Source organism: Drosophila pseudoobscura, chromosome X (genome assembly GCF_009870125.1).
Source record: "Drosophila pseudoobscura strain MV-25-SWS-2005 chromosome X, UCI_Dpse_MV25, whole genome shotgun sequence".
Taxonomy (NCBI): domain Eukaryota; kingdom Metazoa; phylum Arthropoda; class Insecta; order Diptera; family Drosophilidae; genus Drosophila; species Drosophila pseudoobscura.
The window spans coordinates 65,169,339-65,196,994 of NC_046683.1; the positions used below are offsets into that span (position 1 = coordinate 65,169,339).

General features: G+C 50.4%; 4 protein-coding genes across 12 annotated transcripts; 1 reads left to right on the forward strand and 3 right to left on the reverse strand.

Moving 5' to 3' along the window:
* Positions 1-2,477: 2,477 nt before the first annotated feature.
* Positions 2,478-9,521, reverse strand: Csp (Cysteine string protein). 6 transcript variants are annotated; one of them, XR_001453317.2, is made up of 7 exons: positions 9,288-9,521; positions 7,576-7,714; positions 7,367-7,519; positions 7,148-7,279; positions 5,681-5,743; positions 4,740-5,050; positions 2,478-4,073 (listed from the first exon to the last, which is right to left on the reverse strand). XR_001453317.2 is itself a non-coding variant. In XM_001352712.4 (7 exons), exons 1-7 carry the CDS (start codon positions 9,320-9,322, stop codon positions 4,051-4,053), a joined length of 753 nt encoding a protein of 250 aa, XP_001352748.2. In that variant the 5' UTR covers positions 9,323-9,520; the 3' UTR covers positions 2,478-4,050. The 6 variants fall into 6 exon arrangements, 4 of the variants coding, with proteins under 4 accessions (XP_001352748.2, XP_015043807.1, XP_015043806.2 ...); XM_001352712.4 differs by having other exon boundaries at positions 4,843-5,050; positions 9,288-9,520; XR_001453318.2 differs by lacking the exon at positions 2,478-4,073 and adding an exon at positions 4,198-4,361.
* A 2,775-nt stretch (positions 9,522-12,296) lies between these two features.
* Positions 12,297-26,173, forward strand: LOC4812032 (speract receptor). Of its 4 annotated transcripts, none has more exons than XM_015188318.2 (16): positions 12,297-12,718; positions 20,432-21,133; positions 21,197-21,506; positions 21,575-21,825; positions 21,966-22,037; positions 22,104-22,249; positions 22,329-22,494; positions 22,608-22,613; positions 22,736-22,826; positions 22,893-23,080; positions 23,338-23,556; positions 23,640-23,744; positions 23,811-23,882; positions 23,962-24,136; positions 24,203-25,523; positions 25,583-26,173. In XM_015188318.2, exons 2-16 carry the CDS (start codon positions 20,711-20,713, stop codon positions 25,788-25,790), a joined length of 3,753 nt encoding a protein of 1,250 aa, XP_015043804.2. In that variant the 5' UTR covers positions 12,297-12,718; positions 20,432-20,710; the 3' UTR covers positions 25,791-26,173. The 4 variants fall into 4 exon arrangements, with proteins under 4 accessions (XP_015043804.2, XP_015043803.2, XP_015043801.2 ...); XM_015188315.2 differs by having other exon boundaries at positions 12,298-12,718; positions 23,377-23,556; XM_015188317.2 differs by lacking the exon at positions 22,608-22,613.
* On the reverse strand, positions 16,950-18,038 carry LOC4812111 (pancreatic lipase-related protein 3). Its single transcript, XM_001352711.4, has 3 exons — positions 17,929-18,038; positions 17,753-17,870; positions 16,950-17,677 (listed from the first exon to the last, which is right to left on the reverse strand). Exons 1-3 carry the CDS (start codon positions 17,981-17,983, stop codon positions 16,984-16,986), a joined length of 867 nt encoding a protein of 288 aa, XP_001352747.2. The 5' UTR covers positions 17,984-18,038; the 3' UTR covers positions 16,950-16,983.
* On the reverse strand, positions 26,095-27,524 carry LOC6900112 (dual specificity protein phosphatase 22-like). The gene is made up of 3 exons (XM_002135428.3): positions 27,206-27,524; positions 27,028-27,144; positions 26,095-26,956 (listed from the first exon to the last, which is right to left on the reverse strand). Exons 1-3 carry the CDS (start codon positions 27,260-27,262, stop codon positions 26,177-26,179), a joined length of 954 nt encoding a protein of 317 aa, XP_002135464.3. The 5' UTR covers positions 27,263-27,524; the 3' UTR covers positions 26,095-26,176.
* Between the last annotated feature and the right edge of the window lie 132 nt (positions 27,525-27,656).

Here is a 27,656-nt window from a genome sequence, read left to right on the forward strand (position 1 = left end):
TACTTCTGATACTGTGTCACCCACTGTACATGCATATGTGTGTACTTTTGCTGGCACAGTGGGAACGGAAACACTTGTCCGGCCCATCGGCACAGAAGAATCGAGAAGTGCTCGTCGGGTCACAGCTGGACGGAATTAATTGCCACGGGACGGAGCACGTGGCGTATACTTGATTTGCATAAGTACTTGGGGATAACCCGGCTCTGGCATGGATACTCACAGGCTGACGAAGGGTCCGCGCAGTGCCGGCATGTCCCGTCGCCGGTTGAGCGGCGGGGAGAGGGACAGCGAAAGGAAGTCCTGCTGGGCCTTGTCCTCGTCGACGATGCTTGTCGGGGTGCTGTAGATGCGCGTCGTTGGCAGATAGCCAATCTGCTGTAGAAAGTCGTCCCTGTAGGAGAGCTTGGTGGTGGACTGCGACGAGGTCAGCGGCAGCTGCAGCGGCGAGGCGTAGAGCGGCGCCAGCGGCAGGGCAGCGGCCACCGCGGACAAGGAGAGCGGCTGCTGATGGGCCGGCGAGTAAAGGCCGCCGGCGCCGGAGCCGGAGCCCGTGCCATTCCCGGTTCCGTGGTGGTGCAGGTGCAGATGGTGCGACGTCGTCGAGGTGGGCGGCGGCGCGTGAAAGTGCGGATAGGGAATTGCGGGCGGTGCTCGCGACAGATACGGCGGGGTGATGATCTTGTCGTCGAAGCTCCGCCGGAAGCTGAAGCCCTTCAGGGAGTGGCTGTAGTTGCGGTGCGAGAGCGGGGAGCTCCCCAGGTCGATGCTGGCCGCCGGGCCCAGCATCCCGGCCGTTAGGCTCTGCGTGGTCTTGCCGCTCGCCGTCGCCGTGGCGCTGCCCAGCATGCTCAGGGCCGGCGATGTTCGCAGCTGAGGGCTGCCACCGCCTCCGCCACTCGTTGCTGTGGTGGTCGAGAGTGGGGGCGAGATGGCGCTCAGCGTGGAGATGCCGCTGTCACTGCTGCATATGCCGGCCGGCAGGGGGGGCAGAGAGTTCAGCGGGGTGTGGGTGGGCGAGATGAGGTGGTGCTTGCCATTGGCGGCGCCGACGAGGCCGGCAATGCCGCTGCTGGGGAGTACCGGAGCCAGGATGGGGGATCTCCTGCGTGTCCAACGTTTGAGTCTCTTCTCCGTCTCCCTCGCTTGCTGCTACTGTTTCTGCTACTGCCTAGGAGCAGCTACTTCGAGTCTTTGTCCTCATCGTTGTCCTGCTTCCTTTGTTCCGGGACCTCGGAGTCGGAGTCGGTTTCAGTTCCACCTCCACCTCCTCCTCCGCTTCCACTTCCACTTTCAGCTTCCGCTTCAGCTTCAGCTTCGTGCTTGTTCCCGTCGAGTGGACTGGAGGCTGGCTTTGTGTAACATACTTCTGTGCGTAGGAAAATCAATGAAGCCCCGTGTGCCTAAAACATTTTAATGCATTTTAAGCAGCGTTTTTCTCGCTTTGTAACCCAAATTGCGCATGAAAAAATAAAAGCGAAAAAGCCACGCACAAACACACAAGCTCACACACACTGGCACTGCCACCGACACCCACACCCACAGCCAGACCCACACGGACACGGGCACGGGACACACACGGGTTGGGGAATTTTTCCACGGCTTGCTTTTGATTTGATTTGCCTTTTTCGCCTGGTTTTCGCCACCTCCCCGTCCGGCACACTGGCAGGCACTCTTCGCCAGGTCTCCGTCCGTAATCTAGTTAACAACGGAATTGATTTATCTGCGACAATTATAGCGAACACATTTCACATTTTACACTTTAATGTTTCCTCCCGATTCGGATCTGGCAGGAGCAGCAGCCAGGAAAATTCTTGTTCCCTTCTGTCTCTCTCTTTCTCGTGTGGCAGGAAATGCGCCGCGCAACAAACTCTCCCGACTGACGGCCCTTCGGCTTCTGACAACTCTGCAGCGAAGTTTCGAGCCGCCTTCCTTTGCCCCCTTTTCTAGGCAGACGCGGGGGGAGAGCGACAAAGAGCGAGAGAGAGAGCGAAAGAGAGAGAGCTGTGAGGAGACGGCGCATGTGCTGGCTAGTGGCTGAGTTACTGCCCCAAAACAAAACAAAGTCAGAAAGAGCGAGTGCGAGTGCGAGTAAAAGCTAACTGTATCAGCTGTCAAAAGTTCACCCCCAGCGAAGGCGGGCGAGGAAAGAGGACGGGTAGCTTGTCGCCCAGTTTGTTTACCATCCGCCATCCGCCATCGGCCATCGGGATAACGGTAACAACAGAGCACAAGAGAAACTGCGTTCCTTGTTGAGCTTTGCAGGAGGATCGAAAACAGGCGCCTGGGGGAAACTCTACAAGCAGAAGTATCCTCTGGAAGCGTTTGCCCTCTAACCAGGAGAAGTATAGCATATTCACAGTACTTATATAGTTTATATAGTAAATTTTTATTGATTTCGGCTTCATGGACCGACTCATACCAGAGTATAATTCAAATTTGAAAACAATGTTATTAGGTTTAAATGTAGTTTACTTGTATTTTTTGTTTTGTTTTGTTTTTGCTTTTGCTTTTGACTTGTACTTGAACAATAAATACACACGCAAATCCGTAAAATGTAATTATCATTAATTGAATTTCATATATGTATGCATGTTATACTATGTATAGACCAGAAGAGCAGACCCCCATCGATCCTTTCTGGAGGTCGGCACAGAGCCTGGATCGAGGGAGTTTCAGCGATCCCTGCCACTGCGGGGGCTACTTGCTCTGACTCCGCCATAATTGAATTGATATCAAGGGGTTAGAGGGTTAGAATAAAGGGGCTACCAAGTATTGTATATAAAATTTAATTCTTGCTGGACTAATCGCATTCATTTACATTTAAAAGCGGTTTAACAACAAAAATGACACACAAAAAAAAAAACAGGAATTGCAATTCAATTTGGAAAGAATATAGAATACATACATATGTGCAATACTTTTGGGGGGTTACAATTTAACTTTTGATTACTCGTATTAAATATATATATATATATTTATATATGTATAAAGAGGGAGGCTATTATTATAGTTTATATATTCCTTTACGTGTCGCCTTTCATCGTCTTCTCCTCCTCATCTTCCTCCTCTGTTTGTCTGGTGTGTGATGCTTAATTGTTTAACTTGACTTATTTACATTTGCATTTGGATCGGATCGGGTCGGGTCGGATCTGAGCAATCTACTCTCGACCCGCCACCGCTCACCGATCGACAGCTGCAATAGGTTATATTCTGTCTGCTTTACATAAGTTAATTCATTAACAATTTGGTGCGAAACAGAAACAATCGGTGAAGAGGAAAATTCCAGAACAATTTAGCTAACCGAAGGCTAGGCAACGACACAAATGCAAACTAATATACATATATCATTTACATACATATATATATAATTACAGGTGCCTCCTTCCACGTTGAATTCTGTAGAGTCGAGTCGAATCAATTCGATTCGATTCGGTTTGGTTTGGTTCGGTTAAAACACACAATACGATTCACGGAGCTACGCAGGAAGGAGGGCGATCCGCTGTCCTTTTCCTAAGCAAATTTTTAGATACATATTTCATAGATCTGATTTGATAAACTATCGGCATACAATTGAATCGAATTACTATACTCGTACTCTTTATAGTATGTATATTATTGGTGCGCTCTCGTTTCGAGTTGTATGTTATGTAGGTATGGTATATATGTATATCTATGCGTACACGGGTGCAGACCTGAGGGGCCTGGCCTGAACAATGGAAATGATGAAACGGTTACACGAATTATGGACCAAAATCAACCCTGACTGGCATCGGCATCGGCATCTGCATCTGCATTTGCATTAATTGGAAGCTGGCAGCGCCGCCTCAAAGTATAATTATTTAAAATTAGAGTTAAGTGCTACAGCTTACAGTAATACATAAGTTATATGTTTTCTCGTTTCAACATAACGGGCACTCATCTTAAAAACAATTCTAATAGTTATCAAATAAATCAGCTTTTGCTCTGCTTAACTTTTCTTCTGTTCTGTTTCTGTTTATGTGTCTGTGTCTATATCTGAAACGTAAGCATGCACAGGGGGCTTGGGCTCGCCTAATATTTTTGATTAACCATATCTAGAGGTGAAGAGAGAGAGAGAGAGAGAGAGAGAATAGAGTAGAGAGTGATAAGTGATAACAAAATAAAATTCCACATGTTGCATAATAAACGAATCGAACAAAATGTTAACAAAATTCCGAATATACTTTTCAGCAGATCATGGCAGTGTCTTTCATCTTTGAAAATTTATTAGGTGCCAAGACGGTTGGTGGTAATTCAATATAAAATGTTAACAAAACGAAAACTTGCAAATGCTTGAGGGGGCGTTTAGGAGCGGTGACTGTGAGACTGTAGGTGCCGCAGACCTGAGGAACGGAAGGATATGGCGGGCATCAGTCACATCATAAGTCGGTCGGGCAATGTTTCAAACTAAAAGTTGTTCGTGTATACGAGAGTATCTGTAGCGTGTAGATCCCATGACCGGCTGGACGTGTTGGTATGGCTTGGCAGAGACTTTACATACATGGTAGATTGATTCGAGTTTAAAAATATACTATTCGGGCCTCAGATTCAGACTGGGCCTCATCGAGTACACGAGAGCTTAACTGCTAGAGAGGTGTTATGTACGAGTATGTATGTGGGCGCTGCGCTGGCTGGGATATTTCGAGAGTTAACAGTTTCTTTCAGTTTCGGTTCAGAACGAGACCGGAGGTTACAATATTTGTTCGAGTTACGTTACGCACATTTAACAAGTTCGATGGTCAAAGACGCTTTAGGGATACGTTTCTATGCCACTTGCCACCTTCGACCCCGACTGCTGGCTGGCTGGCTCGACTCTTTATATACCTGGCGTGTATGTTGTCTGCTCTGTGGTGTTCAGCGACGTGTTCTCGTTGGCCGCCACGGGGGCGCCGGTGAATGGATTCACGCCCACAGCTGCTCCACTGGGCGGTGGCATGGCGAAGACGGGCTGTCCTCCGGACTGCTCGCGTGGCTGCGAGGTGACGGGGCCTCCGCCCGCACCAAGATTCACGTCGTCCAGATCAACGTCCTCCTGCGGGGGCACACAAGAACGGGGTTAGAAATGCTCGTCCAACTGGAGCTCTTGTCTCGAGAGTCTCGTGTGTCTGTGTTTGTGTGTGTGTTAGTAGAGTGTGTGATTGGAGTGGTTCCTTCGGCAATGTTTAGTCAAAAACTGTTGGAAGTAAGCGGTACACAGAGCGGTCTACAAGCACTAAATTACATTTATGTATATGCTAGTATGCTACTTTGTTAGAGGGTTAGAGGGCAAGCCAAATACACACTACGAAATCAAAATTGGCCAAAGAAGGAGAGCGGTTATAGGAAAATCATAAGACATTTACCCAAGCATTTACAGCAGAATGGAACGATTGAACCCGCTCCCACAGAACACTTTGCTTTTCACTCCGTCTTCTTCAATTTATACTGGATTAATTTTGACAACTAAATAAGTGTGCGGGACGTCTAAATTTCGTTCCCAAACATAACAGTTCTGATTGGGTCCGAGCTCGGAATTTGGTTTAAATTTTGACTCTGCTTTGGGCTGGTTAGTGTTACGGTTGTAAGTAGTATGTAGTTGCTTGGTTAGAGAGGACTTGTGGCTGCTCTGATCTCATGCGGTACTCGTGCCGGTATCATTTTCGATTTCGATTCGCATACTTACAAGACGTGGCTGCTGTCCCAGGTGCGGTGGCAGATCACTAGCCTCTCGATTGCCATCGGGGCGCTATCGGAGCGAATGAGGAGCCGTTTGTGTGTGGAGGTGGTTGGTTGGTTGGTTGGTTGGTTGGTGGTGGTTGTGGTGGTGGTGGTGGTGGGTAGAGTAGTAGGTGGATTGATGAGTCGATCGAAGAGTTTTGAGAAAAAAAGTTAAACAAAAATAGAAACGTAAATCGTATCGTCGGCTTCTCTTGCTTGCGTTGGAGCAAACAAACAAAGAATAAGGCTGAACAAAATGCAGTGCGCGAATGCAAATGAAAACCAATTCAAAAGTCTGAATGCGTAATGAGGCACGTACAAAAACAAGAAAAACAATCGTGGATCAAATCAAAACTCGTCTGGAAATTCGATAGTAATTCCCAGGCTAAATATCGCAGGGAACCCGATTATGTGTTATTTTTAGTCAAGAGATACATATACAAATATATATATTCACATACTATGTGCACATACAGTACAGTTGAACTCCCATAACTCGAATTCTCTACATTTCGAACCAAAGCGGATGGCAATTAGACGAACCTTTTTTCCTTGAATAATATTGGTTCGACTTTTGGATGTTCAACTGTATTATATTTACATTTGTATACATATAGAGAGAGAGAGAGAGATAGAGAGTGAGAAAGAGAGACGTTGGAAGCATTTGATGATTTTCGTGAAGTTCATGTTATAGAAATAAATATAATCAATATCGAATTTTGTATACGAAATATTTGGGAAACTTAAATTGAATGATCGAATCACTTGTGGGGATGGGTTAGTCGTGTTTACCTTTGGCCTCCCAGCTCTAAATGCTTACCCCGGATTACGGATTACGGATTACGGATCAAGGAATACTGATTACCGAATACGAAACCAAAACCAAAACCAATACTTACCAAAACGAAAAACTAACAACAGATCAGTGCAACATTCGTACGAGAAGAAAGCACATATTGTATACTATATATCTATGTACGAGATAAAGGGCGTGCCAAGCAATCTGATAGGTCAAGTAAATAATATGCACTAAATAATGGTAAGCGTTTATTGATCGGGTTAAGCTACTAGCTGGTAAGCGTTTGATGTGTGGATGCTCTTGGGACGCCTTGGGGCAACGTTTTTGACTAAACATTTGCTTCTCAAACGGAACTACGTATGGTATGCTATATGGCCTCACAAAAATCATCAAAATGTGTGTGTGTGTGTGTGTGTGGGTGTTTGGGGGATATTACAGTGTAGTGAGGGGGATGGAGGCATGCGTTAGTAGATAGATTTAGTATTTAAGACTTGCACCAGATTGATTTTCTTGTTTTCTGTCGTTTTTTTTTTAAACTAAATCAAAATGGGTTCAGTTAGTAGCGGGCGGAGTTAGAGTTGGACTTGGACTCGGGGACAGGGTGTTGGCTGGGCCAATTCAAACATCACTCACGTTCAGATGTGCATACTGGTCGTGCGATTCGTTGACCGGCGGCTTGAACTTGCCGCAGCAGAAGTTGCAACAGCAGCAGCAGCAGCAACAGCAGCAGCAGCCGGTGACCACTGCGCAGCAGATAAACAAGGCCTGCAAGGGAGAAAACGTTATACAGATGTTGAATGGCACATATCACCTATGCATCGTCTATGTATGCGTAAGTGTCACCGCACTGACCTTCACCGCCGGCGATGTGACCACAAAGTATGCATTCACATTTTCCTCGCCGAACTGCTCGGCTATATACAGTCCCAGGGAGCCATAGTTGTCGTAGATATTGCGTTTGGTCTGGTCGCTCAGAATCGAGTGCGCCCGGTTTACCTCCTTGAACTGAAATCCAGACAATGTCAAAAATGATTGAGCACACTCCCTATCATCCCATCTACCTTATCGGAAGCATCGACGTTGTCGGGGTTCTTGTCCGGATGGTATTTGAGTGCCAGCTTCCGGTAAGTCTTCTTGATATCGTCTCCGGTGGCAGTCTTCGGAAGTCCCAGGATCTCGTACAGCGAGTCCCCCGATGTGCTATATAGAAAGAGTAGAAATTCATTAGTAGTCGCTCTACAAGGTTCTCCCTCCTCCCTCTGCAAAACTTTCACATTGCGAACCTTGGAATTCGCTTCTGATAACAAACCGGGTTAGATAACAGTGCGTTCAGATTAGGTACGGAGAGAGTCTTTAGCGGGGGAGTACTGTGCGGCTGTCATCTGCGAACAAGAGCTGAGCCAGCAACAATGCCTGCCTGGGAGCGGGCTTGCCGTACGGGGCGATAAGAAGCAAGCTCTGACGACTCCCTTGATGAGTCAGTGGCCATTCACAGCAACAGTTAGGTGCGGAGTGGCACGCGATAGCCATGCAGGCGCCTGCGCCCCTACCCTGGAATCGAGCGGTCGGTCACTGCCGGATGCGTAACCACGGGCCCGTCGGAAGTAGATGGCATTGACAGCGCAAGAAAAGCAGCAGCAGCGGCACCAAAGCAGAGGTCGCGTGCAGCATAGATTGCACCCCTTCCTTCTCTCTGCCGCATTCTACCACATGCACTTCGTATGGATTTTCTTGAGCAGGTTGGCAGGGCGTAGCTATTTATAAGCCCGCCCAACGAAGGGGGCACTGCTGCGGCTGGCTCTAGCTGTTGTTATGTTATGTCTGCAACCGGGGGCAGGCAAATCTACAAGCTGATAAGACAACGAGCGTCGAGAGGGCAGAAGAGGCTACGCAACGAAGCCCAAATGCTCTCCTCTTGAAGGGGATGATGACAATGATGATGGTGATTAGGACTCGAGCGGACGACAAATTCAGGGTCACTTTTGGGTGGTGGGGTGTAATTGTGTGGGGAGGGAAGGAAGCCGTTTCAGGGCCAAGGACAACGGCAGTCGTCACGAAGGCGCAGCGCGAATTCAGATTCGCTTTCGCCTTGAAAAATTTACAGCCGTTCAGAATTGGGCCAAATGGAGGTGGCCGTCAGAATTACTCATTGGGCATCGAGTTGGGAGCGAGCGAGCAAGCCGATACTATGACATAGATAACAGGTACTCTTTTCTGTGTGCATGTGTACGGGTTCGGGTGGATCGCACTTGTTGTTATCGCCCATCAAACATTTGCATCATGTTTTAGTCCGATTTGGTGTTGCACGAAATAGTTATTAAATTCCATTCTGCGGGAGCGAGGGATGTGCACAGACAATCAATGGGAAATTGCAGCAGGCCAGAAAATCCTTGGCCTTGCTCTGGACGAGACCGTTTGTCTTTCAAATGCAGCAGCGGCAGCTGTCACACTGTGTTTTGCGCTCTCTCTCCCTCACGCATGTCTCCCCCCCACCACCGCTTCTCCTGATCCTGCTCCTTGTTTATCCCGGGACACACATCCAAAGGAATGCCATACGCCGTACAACTTCTGCCGCGAAAAATCAATTAAACGCCGACTGCGCTGCCGCAGTCTGCGCGCAGCTGCTAGTCACACACACACACACACACAATGCTAGTGTGTACTCTACCGATGGTCTGAGTGTGTGAGTGCGCGCAGCAGAAGAAAAAAAGAAGGAATAGCACGAACAGACAAGGGGGATATTTCGCAGAACTTGCGAATTATTTTTACTTACGAGAGTTTTCTCTTGTCCATGCCTCCGCCGCTCATTTTGCTGCTTGCGATGTCACTGTGTCTCGGGATTAATCTATTTAGCACTTATTGCAGTTGCTATCACACGCCCTGGGCTGCCCGAAACTCTCCAACTCTCTTCTCCGTTTATGCTTTTCTAAGTTGCTGTCGCCGTCGCCGTTTGCCTCGTTTGCTATGCCTCGTTTCTGACGTTTCCAGTGTGACGATAAATATGCCGTCCGACACTCAGAAATATACCGAAACAAACTGCCTCATTTTAAAAATATACCGTAAACATACTGACGAATTCAAGATGTATTTTTCAAATTCTTCGTTTTTGATCTTCCGTCAAATATTCTGAGCTATATAGTTTAAAAAAAGATTTTAAATCATATAATACATATGTTTCGAAGACTGTTTCGGAAGACACCACTCTTATACATCAGAGATATTTTCTTTTTCAATAATGAAAAAGATGGTAAATCGGACAACCTACATTTCTTCAGCCATTGGGTTATAAATTAAAGGGCGATGCGTGTTTTTCAGCATTTTGTAAATATTTTCTATTCACAAAAGCCATCTTTTATTATTCCCTTTATTTTTTTGGCATAAGGGCTATGCTTTTCAGAATATAACTCTTGGGTGCCAAGCGAAAAGAGTTTAATGAATCGACTTCATAAAACTTTTCGATCACTTTCCATGTCGCTTTTCCGACTGTTGTAGTTATGTCGTGTGTCAAGAAGTTATTTTTAACACTCTTGAATAAATGTACGTAATCGCACACGAACTGAGGCACTGGCGGATTGATCATTCTTTCACGGTCTATTTTTTCAAGAGCCGCCGTGATTGCTGCTGCCTGATCGCAGACTATAGCGCGGACATTTAAGCCGGCTGCAGTGCAACACTTAACCGCCTGACCAATGGCTTGGGCGTATTTGTGAGTTACATTTTTGTTAACATTCCAGTGGCTTGGGAGGAGTATTGTTCCTTATCGGAAATTCCGTCTCCCAGGTCTACGTAACCAATTGCTCGGTCAACATTGGCAAGATAGCATATTTCTGGTTGGATGATCATTTCATCAAAAATTAGTGCACAATATCTGTGACTCTCGTCCATTTTTTGGACAAGTTTCTTCAACTTTTCAATATGTTCGCCTTGAAAGCCAGTCTCAAGTACTTGGAGCGGCGGCGAAACACATTGTTTTTCTTCATGAGCCCTGTTCGTGCTCATTGATTTAAGTTGAGAAATTTCTTTCGCTAAATCATTTATGTTTTGTAAATAATTTTTACTATCTTCACTTTGGACAGTGAATGCGTACAATTTTTCATGCAAATTTTTAATTTCCTCTTTTAGGGAAATATTTTCCTCATTTGGGGCTTTACATTTCTTTTCCAGAAATTCATAGATCGGCAGTTTTGTTTTCAATATCTTCTATTGAAACAATGCCTTTTTTGCCAATTTCTGAGCGAGTTCTCTAGCAATGGCTTATGTCGTAAATGAAACAAAAATTTAAATAAAAGTAATTAATAACTTTTAATATACTGGAATAAAATAAAATAGCTGCTGCGGCCGCAACTCTACATTTATACCCGATAACTAGTTGGCGGGGTCGAGAGGGAGAAGAAGAGCGGGACCCAGAATATGAAAAGGGAGCGCGCGAATTCAAAATAGGCGCTCATGGAAGGGTGGGACCGTGCTAATGATAACGAAACCAACTATCCCCGCTGACGAAAGTGCCATAGGCAAGATTTGTTCTTTTTTTTATGTTTTTGTTTTGTTCAATCCGTCCCCTGGCTTATCGGGTGGCAAAGAGGCGGATCATAACAACATACCGACTTTTGACTATGCTCATCGATTCATACAAAAATATCGGTAGTTTTGTGCGATAGGCGGAACGTATCGGCGTTTTATAACCATATAACCGTTACTTGAAAATATACTTTGTTCGCCATAAATTCAAAATATACACAGTACATACATGCCAGTTTCGTACGGTTCTTCTATACAGCCTCTTTCATCCAGATTTCAATAATGTTTTTCTTTTTGCTTATGTGATAGGTATATTTGGTATATACATATGTACATATGTATGATTATCCGTTTTACGGTAATTCTAAGCTATTCAAAAATGGATTTGAAACGAGTATATACTGATATTTTCTATATACAATATTATTTTTATAGCTGTCGCACGTTTTAAAGCGGTCCTGTACAAACTCAAAAACTCTCAGACTTGTAGCCGCTATAAATTCTAACGTTTATTTTGAATTGAATACACATATTTATCATTTCCAGCTTTTTATATATGTAGCTATTGAAAGCTTTTAAGCGCTGGAAGCCGAACTTTCAGTTGCATTTGCTTCCCTCCGCCAAGGAGCGAACACTGCACGAGAAAGAGTGAGAGAGAATGAGTAAGCGCTTGGAAGGGATTGCTGTGGCTGCACATTGATTTGTTCCTTCAGGCTTTATGTATGGTAGACAGTTGCGGCAATCTGGTAGATATATCTACAAATTTTGGGATGGTAAAGAGATCAGAAAGCAAATAAAAAGAAATTATGCAATGTGAGGCATAGACCATTAAAAGATGAAATCTTGCTAAAACAAAACAGACTTTGAGACATTGAGAGGCAACAAAAAATGCAGGCGGAAAGAAGGAAGTTGACTTTTCAGTGACTTCAGTCAATACGAAATCTGTTATACTATTGAGGCTTCCAATATCCGCTAAATGACAGAAAAATTTGTTCCTGCTTTCCAGAATAATAGCTTTTCCGGTGGTTGGGTCAGCCTTTCCTTTCAGGATCTGAATTCATTCGACTTCTGCTTATGGAGTTTCATGCTGGAAAAACTCAACAGCCTAAAAAATATGATTTGAAGCAATTTAGCCGTCTGTTGCAGGGAACCCGCTTGCCGCTGCCTTTCATTTAGAAATAAGATTTTGGGGATATGCGTACAAAACCAAGATCCGAGGAAGCGATCTAATTTTGTCTCATGGAAAGAACATTCAAAAGTTTCATTTTGTCGAAATTTGAATTTCCGCTCTTCTGACCAACTCAAAAAGGCGCCCAAAAATGAGTAACGCAGCGCACAACGGTTTTCGGAATTTACGTCTTTGAGAGATACGGTCCCTTTGCGAAGCACTTTTCAAAAACGGTTGACGACAAGCGGACGCGAGTTCAAAAGCGCGGGAGTTTCAACGCGCGAAAAGTTTTTGGATCCGGCCAGTAGAGCGAGCGCACAATGAAAAGCAAATAAGGCGGCGCGTGTCGAGTGTTTATAATACAATTGATTGCATCAAACCCAGTCGCCAGAGCAGCATTTAAAAAACTCTTTTGCATGCCCCACATCTGCTGCCTCCGGATGCCGCGGCGCCTGCAAATTGTGCCGCGATTTTAGCAACAACAGGTGTCAGACGATGGAAAATCTGCCAGCGATTCGGTAGGTGGATTCGGCTGAAAGTGTTGAGATCAGTGTGTTTATAGACTGATATAGGCTCGCATTATTAGCATTTGCACCCCCTGTCAGCCCCCTCTCCCCAGTCAGTGACGAAGTGTGCGCGTGAAGAAATTGAATTAAGTTGGCCATCGTCCGAAATCGAAATCTGTGTCAGAAATGTGGCACTAATAAATTATCGCACACTCGCACTTGCCGCACTCAAAAAGTGTTTCATTAATTCAGAAATTGCAAATGAAAAAGAGAATATCTAGTTTTTTTTTTCTTTATTTGTGACTTTGAACGTGACCAAATTTTGTAAGCAACAGCCCCGCTGCTACATAGAATAACAGTTAAGGTATTATAGCTATTAAAAGAGAACAAGATGGAATGAATGAATGTCGTAGGGAGTACGGCAGTGGGAGCCATCTAACACACACGCGCGGGAGAGCAAGCCAGCAAGCCGCCTATAAATAACGGTCTTCAATATTATAAAATCCATATGCACTTCAATTAGCATCGCAGCGCAAATGAAGTGTGAGAGAGTGAGTACGAAAGCCAGCGCTTCCTCCTCTGCAGAGCAGCAGCCTGCCTTTCTCTTTAACACACACTCAACATATTCAACTGCATATGGATGATGAGGTGTGTGTGTGCGTATGACAGTTCTTACGCAATTGAAAAAATTTAAGCAAATTTCGCATACAGTGGGAAAATACTCGTAATTGATAAGCGCCATAAGAACAACAATGCTATGATACGTATAGTCGGCGGCAGCTGTAAGGCCAAAATGCTGCCGCAGGCCAAACGGCAAACAATCCGCATTGTTGCTCACAGTGCAATATTTCCCCAACATATTTAAATTTTTTGGCTTGAGCGCAAACCTCAAAATGAGTCAGTCGCGTGGCGTTGTTGCAGTCAAAGCTTTGTGTTGCAGCACCACTGCATGCCAGCGCGTACTTCTGTGGCGACAGAGGCTGCGCTGCGCTGTCATAAGCATGCTGCTGTCAAATTGTGATCGTCTGAGTGGGTGAGCGGGGGGCGCTGTCTGTCATTGGCCCACTCGTCTGATGGCGCTGCTGCTACGGCTGCTGCTGCGGCTGCTAAACGGCGTGCGCTTTTTTCTTGCATTGCTTTTCCCCGCTCTGCATTCGCAGTCGGCGTCGCTGCCGCTGCCTCTGCCTCTCTGTCACTGACCACAGTCAACGGCATATCGACAGTCGTCGTCTCTTTCTGTCTGTCTGCATGTGTGGTGCGGGTGTGTGTGTGCTGCTTGGCGCTTTGCGTGCGGCTTTTTGGAATTGCATTTAACACGAATGAAAATGCAAAAAAAAACAAAAAAAAAGATTAATGATTGATGTCCGTGGCCAGCATACCCATTATGCATTAGGCATTGGCCTCAGCCAGCGCCAGATCTGTCCGGTTCGGATCTCTGGAACGTTCTTGGCCCGTACTTTGAACATCATCCATCCCATCTTATCATGGGAATTTAAATAACTAAATACCCCCACAATAAAAGTAATGCTGCTGATTACGCGCAAAACGGGGCCAAGAGATTATGCGTGGAGAGTGGAATGTCCGTGTCCGCGTCCGCGTCCGTGTCCGCGTCCGCGTCGCCCCCACTGGAACACAAATTACCCGCAAAAGTGATGTACCACAACCACACCGTTCGCACCTGTAGTGCGGTCTAGCACTCGTGGAACATGCAAATTTAATTAAACCTGTATGTAGATGGCTTTTCAATCGGCTCTCCCAGTTGGACAAACCTTCGCTTATCACTTGAGGCAGCTCCAAATGTAAAGCACTTTCCATGGGCACCCCGCTGGGGGCGCTATGTGGTGTGTGGGTGTGGAACGTGTGTGCGCTCGACATATGTTACACTCTGCCTGTCGTCGCTTATCAACGCTTACAGCAACAGCAACAGCAACAGCACAATGGGCCACCACCACCACCACCACAGGCACCACCACGTTGAGTTGGCGACAAAGAGCCTCACCCACAGTTGGCACAGTTTTCGGGGGCTTGGTCGGGCTGGGGCGCTCGCTCGGGGGGTGGGGACTGGGGACTGTGGAGCCGTTCAAATGGCATCCCATAAAAACGTTGTACAAAAATTAACATAGCCATAAAAGCTAAATTCGCCAGGCGGGGGGCTACAAGGGAACAGAACCCACCTTTGGGTACGTTTAAATGTACGTGTAAATGTGTGCATGGGTGTGTGTGCGGGTCTCAAAAGGAGCTTTAATTGCTAAAGAAGAGGCAGGGAGAGGCAGGTAGGGGCAGGGAGGGGCAGGCAAGGAAAGATTCCTTATCAATTGGAACTGGCCAAATTCAAACGCATTCCAAGACTCATTAACATTAACATTACAAAAAGCAAAGCAAATTGAAAGAGAAAGAGCGGCATAAACAGAAACGAAAGCAGAAAAAAATGATACGAACAAATTAGGAACCGAAGCTTTGATACCCCTTCGAAGAAATCGCAATGAAAATATCGAATATCGCATAAAGGACATGGAAACAGGGTTCACAGGATAATTTATATATGTAGTGGAGTGGGGGGGATGCTGCCCTCTCCGCGCTACCAACGTCATCATGCCCGTTCCAAGGGTATGGTGAAATTGTTGCGACTTAATTTCTGTTACACACTCCGTAATGGAAATATTTTATGCTCTCCACGAGTATGTGTGTGTCGCCACGAGAGGAAAGGGACACGGGGATGGGAACAAGGACGTGCTGGGGAAAATACCACAAAAAAGGAATAGCAAAAACAATGGACAACATTTTTCACGGTCTGTGGTTGGGCCCGTCCTGGAGAGGCAGGAGGACAGGAGGAGCGCGTTGGGTCAATGGCTAATGGCCCACCTACAGGCCCATTATTGGCGGCCCATGGCGTGGGGGCTCCTGTTTTATGGCCCGACATTTAATGCCCAGCATCTGAGACCGAATCCGAGACCGAGATTCGAGCAGTGGCGCACAGGAGGAGGCCAAGTGCAGGCGAATGAAGAGCTAACTCACAGCGGATTCGCCTTACGGCGGGTTTAATGCCCGCTTAACCCACTTTGCCGGCTCCGACTCGGGTACGGGTTCGGGCTGCCTGGGAACTGAAGAATGTGCAACTTTAAAGCTGCTCCTCAAAAAGCGCGCTCATAAATCACAGGAGATGCGCCGGATGCTCTGGGACACAACCTTTGTCCGCTAATGAAGCCCCAATGAGCCCCAAAGAGAAAGTTTTTCCTTTTGTTTGCCTGCTTTTGGGCGCTCGCTATCGCGGAGCGTTGGCCCGGCCGCTTATCAGCTATCACCATTGACTGACTGCTAATTAGCCAATTGTCTGATAGCCAGCAAAGCGATGGCTCATAAAGAGGGTGCAGGGTGCAAGTGTCTCGCAGTGGAACCAGGAAATGGATCTTCGCCGGGATGGGAGCGTACGTGAGCGCACTGCACGACAGGATTGGCATTCGCTGGCTGGCTGCTGGGGGCACGCAGCAAATTGGTTTCGCCACAAAGTTTGGCTCAGCGGTTGCTGGGGGGAGCTGCCTCCCGACACTGCCCGAAAGATAAACTTAAGTACAGCGCATTTAAATGCAATTTGTGACAGTTTTCCTTTCGTGCGACTTTCAGTTGACACGCACACAGCGGGAGGAGCAGGCGGAGGAGGAGGCGTGGCAGCATGCAGCGACCCGCATTGCACGAAAGTCATGGCATGCCCTGTTCAAAGGAATTTCCCCATAATATCGCGCAGAGATATTCTAGGCGAAGGCGAGGGCGAAGCTTTCCATTCCAGCTGAGAGCGAGACACGATATGTCTTTGAATAATTGAGTTTATCCTGTGAATATTCTTCACTGCACTCACTGCACCCTCTGCCTCACAATTCGGAAGGAGAGGAACGCTCAAAGCGGATGAGCGGTTCCGATAGCCGATAAACTTTTCGGCACTTCAGGGCCGGCATGGGGCCCGGGGAAAAGAAAGAAAAGTTGAAAACTTCTTGACGAGTATCTCAGCCGAAGATAAGGGTGACGCTCCACTCATCCTGGCTGAGGACGTGCGTCGTAAATTATGAGGAGGAGGAGGGAGGGGAGGGAGGAAGGGAGGCCTTTTAAATTGATTTTATAATAATGAATGAGGCAAACGCCTGACGCGCATCAATTCTGACAGTTGTCGCTCCAAGCAGGGCTCCTCCCTCCCCTCCAATGCTGAATGACTAATGACAGGGTCTACCCGCCCCTTTGTTTACTTCGGCGCTTGGGCTTCCGTTCTTTATTGGGTCTGTGTCTGTTCACAAGAAGCTGATGTGGTAGGCTCCTCTGGCGAAGGGCTGGGAGCTGCGCGTCTCCAGGAAGTAGATACCGGGGGTGGGTGCCCACTGGCTCCCTTGTCCCATCTTGAGGGACGTCCAGCGGCAGCTTTCCACGCTCATTGTCTCCAAAGAGCCGCAGAGGGCGCTGACAAAGTCGTTCTCGGGGGACCACATCTCTGCGAGCAGCTCGAAGGATCGCTCATGCGAGCAGGAGTCCTCAACACAGCCTGGCTGCGTCTCGCCTCCATTGGGGTAGTAGTCCACATGGCCCAGGCGCTCAAGGGTGCCCAGGCCGCCGCCATTGGTGTGCACAACCTCCACGAACTGCGCGTCGGAGGGGGAAAGCAGATGCTCCAGCGAGTCTTCAGTGGGATCCAGGGCGGTGAGGTGCGGGAATCGCTGGCCCAGATCGGCCTGGACCTTGGCAGCCACGGCACCCGCCAGATGGGCACCTTCCGCGAAGCCGACGAGCAGGATCCGCTCCAGCGGGACATCCAAGTTGCGGCTCAGCAGCTCGATCAGTTGGCTCACGCTCTCGGCGATGGCAGTCTCATCGGTGGTCTCCTCCAGATCCACGGTGATCACATTGCACTCGCGCTGCTCCAGTTGGGCGGCCACCACGGCCGAGTGCTCCGGCGCGGAGCTGTTGCCCAGCCAGCGGGGAATGGATACCCTGAAAGCGGGAGGGAGAGGGAGAGGCTTCGTCTCAGAGAGAGGCTTCGACCAGCAGTCGTCCTTGAGGACTCACACAGTGGGATGGGCGGCATAGAAGGAGCTGCGCACCAGCGACTCCACCTCCGGTTGAAGGGCTTGTGGGCTCTCCCGGATGCGGCGCGTGAAGAGAAGGAAGCCGGGCTCCCCCTTGGCTGAGTAGCGGAGGAAGTATTTCATTATTCGCGACCTTGGATCGGGGCACACACTCACCCGCGGCTGCTGAGCCAAGGGCTAAGGCAAGCAGTAGAAACGCTCTCGTCTGCATTCTGTAATCGACTGATCGGGAGACCCCTTGTTCTCGACATTCCGCGGAATCGATCGCAGTTATGCTCGATAAGATTGCGGGACCGTTCCGTTTTATGGCCAGTGATATCTATTGATAAGTGCGGCTTCCACCGGCCCATCGATCGGCGAAGTGGCCATCGACGATCGCTTACGGAATGAATGACTTCAGCCATCCACTTGGCCCCTGATTTTCACACGTTCCGTCGCAGCGGTTCCTACGGTTCGTATTTCTCTCACGCGAAAATTGCTGTTTATGGCACTTGTAGATTGTCCGATTAATCAGCAGCTGCAGCGTTGCATAGCAAGTGTCAGCCCAGCCCTCCCCTGCCCGGCTCCCTCTCCCACCGACTGCAGTTGCATTTGCATTTGCATGGCGCATGGGGTATGGCGCATGGGGCATGGAGCATGGAGCATGGGGCAGGGTACGGCTAACAAATTGCACTTAATTGCCTGACAGCTCCAACTTCCAGTCAAGAGTCGAGCGACGTTGGCATTCCGCTTGCAACATCACTCGCACCCTCCGGCCACCTGCCACCTGCCTCCTGCCACCATGCGACGCCCCCCATCAATGTCAGATGGCGAAACAATGAAACATCTGCCAGCACTCCACTCCCGCCTTCGAGCTGACGAATTAAACCGCTCGGAATGCTGCAGTTTGGGTCTGCTCCGTCCCTAGGCCAGCGGCTGGCTGCCAGGGGAGTCACACTCATAGCCGTAATCCAACTACTCATGCGGCCTCGGGTGCGTCCTTGGTCCTGCTTCTGGCTGAAGGTATTCGGACAAACTGGAGCGGAAAGAAGAACGTTTGCCCCCCGTCCCCTAGCCATCCGACCGCCATTGCAGAATGCGGATAAATTGCTTGCGAAATTGTTGTGTCAAGTGCAGGCGCAGAGGACGCGACTCCATGTGGCACAACAATTAACCAAAGATCCAAGAACTCTTCGCTCCGGCTCAATGGGCACGTCACGAGCTTACGCTAGATTTATGACCAAAGACGCGTTATTAAACGATGCCGCGGCGGCCCATTCATAGCAGTGTTGTAATGCGGCAGGACACAGTGGCAGTGGGAGTGGGAGGCGGGTCGTACTAAGCCACTTGTATTAGCATAAACGGAGCGGGAGGCGGCACGCGGCGCGTGTAATAAGCCAAGTGAGGGGATGCCATGAGGGGCATCCTCGCACCGCAGTTGGGGTCAAAAGCGAATGAAAGGAAAGTCAATATGCCAGGACGGCTAACTTTCAAGTGGTTTCAGGAGGGGACTCCAAGGGGTACGAGTTGCTGCTAGAGTCAATATAATAAATTACTGTGAAAGCTGCAAGAAGTTGCAAAGGTCCTGCCAATACTCGTATCGACTCGAGCAGCATCCGCAGCCCTCGCAGCACTCCTGCCTGCCGCCCCCACTCACATAATGGGGTGTTCGAGAGGGGGCCAAAAGGGCGTGCGAAAGAAGCAATCAGCCGAGATGGTGGAGTGGCAAGGGGGAGCGGGTGTGGGGCCAGACAAAAGGCAAACAAAGACGTTTCAACGGGGCAGGAGGAGGCGAGTTGTCTATCAGCAAGTTTCCATGCAGCATCCCTGGGAAAATCACACTTGATGCGTCGCCATTTCTCATAAAAATTTCATTACATCGCCAGAAATGTGTGGCAGTTTAATATCAGCAAAGGTTGCCCACATTACTCTGCTTGAGTGGTGCACCAAGTTAAAGACACATCCTGCCCCATAAAGCAGGAGACATGCCTGATCAGGCCTTTTCACGCCCAGAAACCAGTGATACATGGCCCTTGGATATCCTTGGATGGCTTTAAGAGCTTCAGCACTCCAGCAGTAGGTACCCATATGACACTTGCTTCGTGTAAGTTGTAATATGTGAAGGTATGAACGTTTTCTGTTTGGGGAGAAGCAAAGATATGGCATGGCTTTTAAATATTTTAAATAGTCTAGAAAGTGACTCTTTACATCTCAAAACCGAGAGTGAACGCTGTGAGACGCGGCAAGGGTCGCGGATCTACTTATGCTTATACGCAATACTTAACCGATTATCGGGTATAAGCATAAGAAGATCCATTGATCTATGATCGACTTCAAGCCCCTTGAAGCGTAGTGTGGAAGACTAGTTGCAACTCCATTCGATTGCTTGACTTTCCCAGGCTCTGGCTTAAGTAAGTCTCATCGCGGCTCTGCAGAAACAATTGTGGAACGTAAGAGGAATCTTTGGCGTCATTAGGGCAGCCATCTTTGATTAAGCCCCCGCTAAAGTTAGTACGTGTGTGTGAGAGTGGGTGTGTGGGAGTGTGGGTGTGCCAGCGCATAAATCAGAGGCAGTCCTGCATGGCGGTGCGTGCGACCATGTCCTTGTCCGTATGTTGTTACAGGACTCGAGCATAAACGACTTTGTGATTAAAGAGCTCTCACTTACTGTACTACACAGAAAACAGGAAACGGGCAACGAAGGACACAGAGGACGCAGGGGACGCAGAGGACACAGAGGGGACTGAAGAGAGCTGGCCAAGTCGAGAACGTAATTAACAAGGAGTAGAGTCGTGTCTAAACGAAACAGCGGAGGGGGCCAGGACATACAAAATGAACGAAAATGTTGCATCTTCATAAAGAAAAAGTTGCTGCCAAGGACCCTGAACCCTCATCAGCGAAGCGAACCGATTCCATTTGAATTAAGCGTCACCCAGAGAGGAGCAGTTCCCCCCGCGTAATGTACACGCCCCCCGGCCCCGCTCCACACGGTAACCACCACTCAAGACAGCTGCCACTGCCACTGCCACTGCCACTGCTCCTGATCCTGCTCTGTCTCCTGCCGGCCAATGGGGAAGTGTTCACGCTGGGCTACCTCACGGGATCGCAACGGCGGCCGGGCAACCTGGACTACCATCGACCCGGTCTGACCATCTCGGGCGCCATCTCGCTGGCCGTGGAGCAGGTGAACGCGGGCCGGCTGGGCGCCCTGGGCCACTCGCTGGAGTTTGTCGTGGCCGAGACCTTCGGCGATGAGGTGGCCAGCATCCGGCAGACGGCGGCGCTGTGGACGCAGCAGGTGGCCGCCTACATTGGGCCGCAGGAGACGTGCGTGCACGAGGGGCGCATGGCGGCGGCCTTCAACCTGCCGATGATATCCTACGTGAGTAGCACCTGGCCGCTGCCCAGCTGCAAGCAGTGCCTAATCCTGTGTATTCCCCCGCAGTACTGCACCCATCGCGATCCCTCGAACAAGGGGGACTTTCCGACGTTCGCTAGGACCCGGCCGCCGGACACGCAGATCTCCAAGTCGGTGGTGGCCCTGCTGCTGGCCTTCAACTGGACGCAGGTGAGCTTCCTCTACCTGGACGATGCCAGCGGCCAGTACCAGCCCGTGGCGGAGACCATCTTGAGCACGCTGAGTGCGGCCGGCGTCAGCATTCGGGACGTCCGCACCTGGAACACCATATACCATCACGGGTTCATGGCCAATCCCTTTGAGGCGCTCGTGGAGCAGACCCATGTCAACACGCGCAGTGAGTAGAGGAGTGGAGGAGTGGAGGAGTCTCTTTAAGCCTAATCCGAATCCCTTCCCTTTCCAAAGTCTACCTCATTTTGGGGCACTACTACGAGCACGTCGGCCTAATGGTCTCGCTCCAGAGGAGGGGACTGCTCTCCGCAGGCGATTACTTCGTGGTGGGCATCGACATCGAGCAGTACGAGCCGGCCAAGCCCGAGAAGTATCTGCGCGGCCTGCTGCTGGAGGAGGTGGAGCCGCTGGCCGTGCAGGCCTTCCAGTCCTATCTGGGCATCGTGCCCACAGCGCCCGTCTCCTTCGCCACGTTCGCCCAAGAGGTTGGTGAATGACAGGCCCTGACAGTGATGTGATTGATGCGCTGCATCCGCTCTGATCTCATCTCATAATTGTCGGCACTTTCGCCACATTGAGCACACATTCTGACCCGACCCCCATTTCTTTTTCTGCCTGTTTCTAGGTCAACAAATACATGGAGCGACCGCCATTCAATTTCCCCAATCCGCTGGGTCTTTTCGGAGGCACTAAGCAGGTTTGCCGCACGCATTAAGGGAAACCCAAGCCGTATCTCATTGCCACCATCTCCATCCATCCACAGATAAGCGCCGAGGCGGCCTATCTCTATGATGCCGTGCATCTGTACGCCAAGGCTCTGCTGGAAGTGCTGGAGTCGGGCGGCCGGCCCAAGAACGGCAGCGCCATTGTGTCGGCCATCAAGGGTTCGCGCTATCGCAGCGCCATGGGGTGAGTAGTCCAACCGCCACCACCCACCCCCAACCAGCTCCTGGATCGCCTACATATCGCCTGAATCTTGAATCCCCAGCTACCACGTCTACATCGACGAGAACGGGGACGCGGCCGGCAACTACACAGTATTAGCCAGGGGAACGGCGAGGAACGGCCGCAACCAGACGGTGCTCGGACTCCGGCCCGTGGGCACCTTCGGTCACAGGAACAGCAGCCTCAGCAGCATCAGCGAGGCGCTGCCCGTAAGTAATCCCCCCCTACATCCACTCTATTTTGTCCGTCCTCTCTTGTACTTTTGCTCTCTTGTACTGCCCCCCAACACCCTTCTGCACTCATACCGCTTGGCCACGTCCAGCAGCAGGTAAGCGCGCTTTGGCTTGGTTCGACTTACCACAGACACACACACGTACACACGTACACACCTGCTCTGTTTGTCCACGTTATTTGCTCCTAATCCTGCTCTGGTCTGTGTAACCCCTTCAGGATCTCAATCTGTTCAGCCCCATCGACTGGGTGGGCGGTGCGCGTCCGGCAGCTGCTCCACGCTGCGGCTTTGGCGGCGAGAAGTGTGTCAGTAAGTAGAGAGGGTCGACCTCTTCGGATAAATTGAGGTTTTTGTCGTCTCTTTGTGTGTTCACAGATTACACGGGCGAAATCTCTGCGGCCATTGCTGGGGGAGCGCTGCTGCTGCTGGGCGTGGTCTCGCTGGTCCTGTACCGGAACTGGCGCTACGAGCAGGAGCTGGACAGCCTGCTCTGGAAGATAGACTTTCGCGAGGTGCAGATGCACGAGAACGAGAGGGAGCAGCAGAGCCAGAAGCAGACACGCGTAAGTCTCTGGCAGTGACAGCATTTAACTTAATGATGCAGTCGGGCAGACAGCCAGGAGGCCCCGGCACCGGCCCCGGCATCGGCCCGGCACCAGCCCAGGCACCGGCCCCGGCACCGGACCCCCATTTGGTTGTGTTGTCTGCCTGTCAGCAGCAAGAGGGTATTATGTATGACTCTGTTGGGATCTTGAAAGTGTGGGCGCCAGAGGGGGCCTGGTCTAAGACTCTTCTCCTGCCTTTGCATGTCTGACAACAGCTTTTGCTAAATCACTTGCCGCGTCGTCTTCCTCCGCAGTCAACCCATCCGCTGATACGCACCAGCCAGGTCAGCCTCAGCTCCAATCCGGATGCCGACTTCCGCTACACGACCATTTTCACGCCCATCGGCCTCTACAAGGGCCAGCTGTACGCCATCAAGAAAGTGCGCAAGAAGAGCGTCGACATCACCCGCGAAATGAAGAAAGAACTGAAACTGGTGAGCCATTGACCTCCGCTCCGCTCCGCTCCACCCCAGTCTTCGTCTCCGGATTCTGAAATTCTCTACATTCTCTTCCGCAGCTGCGCGACGCCCGCCACGACAATATCTGCGCCTTCATCGGCGCCTGCACGGATCCGCCCAACATCTGCATCATCAGCGAGTACTGCACCCGCGGCAGCCTTAAGGTCAGTCCGTCAGTCCGCACAGGGCCCCATTGAAACCCACCCTGAACCCAACTGATTTCCTTGCAGGACATTCTGGAGAACGAAGACGTCAAGCTGGACAACATGTTCATTGCCTCCATGGTGGCGGACATTATTCGCGTGAGTGCTGTAACATTATACTAATGGCCAACCATCCCCTAAACCCCCAACCCCCTGCTCGCTCTCCCCTCCTGCGCAGGGCGTCATCTATTTGCACGAGTCGCCCATACGCTTCCATGGAGCGCTGTGCACTTCCAACTGCCTGGTAGACTCGCGATGGGTGGTCAAGCTAACCGACTTCGGGCTGTTTGCCTTCAAGCAGGGCATCGAGGACAGTTCCATGGATGTGCAGCACATGTCGGCCAAGTGTCTGAGTGAGTGTATCCCTCCCCCTTTATGGTTTGTCGCTGCCTCCTAATGGACGTATTATTCTTTTGCAGAGCTGCTCTACCGCGCCCCGGAACTCCTCAGGCTGGGGCCTTCGTCACTGGTCATGGGCACCCAGCGCGGAGATTCCTATTCCTTTGGCATTCTGCTCTACGAGATGCATGTGCGGCGTGGACCTTTCGGGGAGACTGGCCTGACGGCCATGCAATGCCTGCAGAAGGTGCTCCAGCCGCAGGATCAGCTGAATCCCTACAGACCCTCCCTGCAGCCCCTGGAGACGGCGTTCGACTGCGTCAGCGAGTGCCTGCGGGAGTGCTGGTCGGAGAGGGCCGAGGATAGGCCGGATTTCAAGACAATCCGTGCCAAGCTTCGGCCCCTGCGCAAGGGGATGCGGCCGAACATCTTCGACAACATGATGGCCATGATGGAGAAGTACGCCAACAACCTGGAGGCCCTCGTGGACGATCGCACGGACCAGCTGCAGGAGGAGAAAAAGAAGACTGACGCATTGCTGCACGAGATGCTCCCGCGCTGCGTGGCCGACCAGCTGAAGAAGGGCCACAAGGTGGACCCCGAGCACTACGAGCAGGTCAGCATCTACTTTAGCGATATTGTCGGCTTCACGGCCATGTCTGCCGAGTGCACGCCCCTGCAGGTGGTGGACTTTCTGAACGATCTCTACACCTGCTTCGACTCGATCATCGGCCACTACGATGTCTACAAGGTGGAGACCATAGGCGATGCATACATGGTGGTGTCCGGCCTCCCACTCCGCAACGGGGATCTGCACGCGGCCGAGATAGCCACCATGTCGCTGCACTTGTTGAGTGCTGTTTCCGAGTTCAAGATCCGGCATCGGCCCACCAATCGTCTGCTGTTGCGTATCGGCATCCACTCGGGGCCTGTGTGTGCCGGCGTCGTGGGCCTGAAGATGCCGCGATACTGCCTCTTTGGCGACACCGTCAACACCGCCTCGCGCATGGAGTCCAGCGGCGTGCCCCTGAAGATCCACTGCAGCGGGCAGTGTCGACAGCTACTCGATCGCCTGGGTGGCTATCACTTCCAGGAGCGTGGTATGATCTCGATGAAGGGCAAGGGCGAGCAGCGCACGTACTGGCTGCTGGGGGAGGACGAGGAGGCGCGTACTCGCCGCACCTACGAACGATCCCAGCGAAGGGGCTCGCGAGCCCTCAACAAGTTCATTCAGGGCACCATCAAGCAGGCCCAGGACCAGGCCAACGAGTACGGCATACGGTCCTCGCTGAAGCAGAAGAACCTGCCACGAAACTCGCTCACCCGATCCTCCAGCCTGGAGTCGCCCAAGAAGCTGCGGTTCGCTGCGGGCAGTCTCCTCGAACATCATCGCTATCACAGGTTGGCAGTTGACTTTTTGTGTCTTCCGGGCAAGCAACTTACCTTTGGAACTATTTCAGTGACGAGGCCCTGCTCGAGGTGGATTCCTACACGGGGCTGCGCCGCTCCTCGGGGGGATCCACACACTCCCGCTACGAGGAGACGACGCTGTCGCTGACCTTGTCCTGCCAGAGCATCGAGGTGGTGAGCGTCCAGCAGAATCAGCGGCGTCCCTCCTCATATCCGACTGCCAACACTCCGCTGCTCCTGAACCATGTGGAGGTGTGAGCAGGCGAACAGGAGGCCGTCTAGTACTTATAGTATAACCCAACTACAGGGATCTTAGTGGAATTTGTGTTCAGTATGTTTAGCCAAGTATTTTGATCGCTTTTAGTGTTGTTAGGACCAGGCACAGACCCAGCACATCGCATCCCATCGAATTCCCGTTGGCATGTTCCGCTGGGTCTGTGCCGCGTCAAGTATGTAATTGTGGTATCTGTAGCATCAGCATATTGTGAGAGTGATTATAAATCTAGTCGTTGTCTAAACAAATCCAATCGCTAACCTTACCTAAACCGAATAGTCAATAACCTAATGGAATTTTTTTGTAGTTATTTATTTGGTTAACTTAATGGATGAATAAACTGGAGAAAGTACTCGTAAAGCTGTAAGGCCTATGGTGTCTTTTTATCGCCCTGGGCTGTCGCCGATTCCGTCTCAGGCTCAGCGACTTGATCGGCTGGATTACTGCCGCCAGCTCCGGCGGCAGATGCTTCGTTTCTGCCAAACAGGAACTCATTGTCGAAGCGTCCTATACTTCCGTTCGCTTTGTAGTAAAGCACGTTGGGCATTATTTCCTCGCCGCAACTAATACCTTCGTAAATTTCTTTGTGCAGTTTTTTAGGGTGTTGACCAGAGGACACAGGCTTTCGTTTGTCCACCGAAAACTGCAAGGTGTAGGCCACATTGGTCGGGACCGCTCCTTTGTCGGCCTTCGCATCGAGTGCTGGGATGCAGGCATCTGTGGGGCTCTTCTCGCCGCGGGAACTGTTGCCCTCGCAGATGTCATAGTTCTGCAGAAGGGCCGTGGCGACCTTCAGGCGGTCCAGCTGCTCCAATGCCGAAGAAGGGAAACGCTCCCTTAGCCGGCGTCGCTCCTCGGACAGCTTGAACTGCTCAAACTCCTGCAGCTGGTTCTGGAAACCGGTGTTCGGATTGGCTACGGCGCGGCCCGCGCGCACCACCTTCAACGCCTCCTTCCAGTTGAGATGCGTGGACGTCATGATGTAGGCCACGGCCACGGTCACCGAGCGCGACATCCCCGCCAGGCAGTGGATGAGCACGTTGCCCTCCCGCAACCGGGCGGCGTGGATAAAATCATTGCAGACGGAGAAGTATTGGGCGAGGTTCTGGTCCGGCATGTCCGAGGCCATGACGCATAGGTAGTGTTTGTCCTGCAACGAAGCGGAGAACAAAGTGACCAGGAGGTTCGCTAGGTGGGAGTGGGTGGGGGATGTCCCTGTACCAGCAGCAGACGCTTCGGACTGTCATGGACGGCAACAATGTGGGAGATTTGGAACCGCTCCAGTTGCGCGCGATCTTTGGAGTCGTGGTAGCTTCCCACATACAGGCCCGGCAACACCTGCGGCACGAAAAGGAGACGAATTAGACATCCGAGACCTGCCCGACTTGGCTCACTGCACCTCTCCCATATGCCAGTTCATGGCCTGGTCAGAAATTGATAGAACTCTCTCCGTCATTGCTCTCTTTTTCAGATGTGCGGCATACTTAATTTTGATGTGTGTTTGCTTGTGTGTGTGTTTTGTTTACAAAAGTTGCGATCGCCGGTTGTCTATCGAAAACTTCGATAGATATTCAACGTAAGCAACGCTACGTGACGGCCACCAATAACGTTAGACAAACGAGAGCGACAGCCCTGGTCAAAATAGTTAAATTCAAATACTGAGAAATGTTGAATTCAATTGAAGAGTCCCCTGCAGTTGATTTTCACACCTGTTTCGTGTTTGTGGATCTGCAGATACTCTGGTAGTGGCTCTTCGAGGACATCGCCTTGCCTTAGACCAAATCATATTTCCAAGGATATGCATGGGGCGTTTTATTTTATTAGCTAGTACGAGTATGTGTCAGATCTCA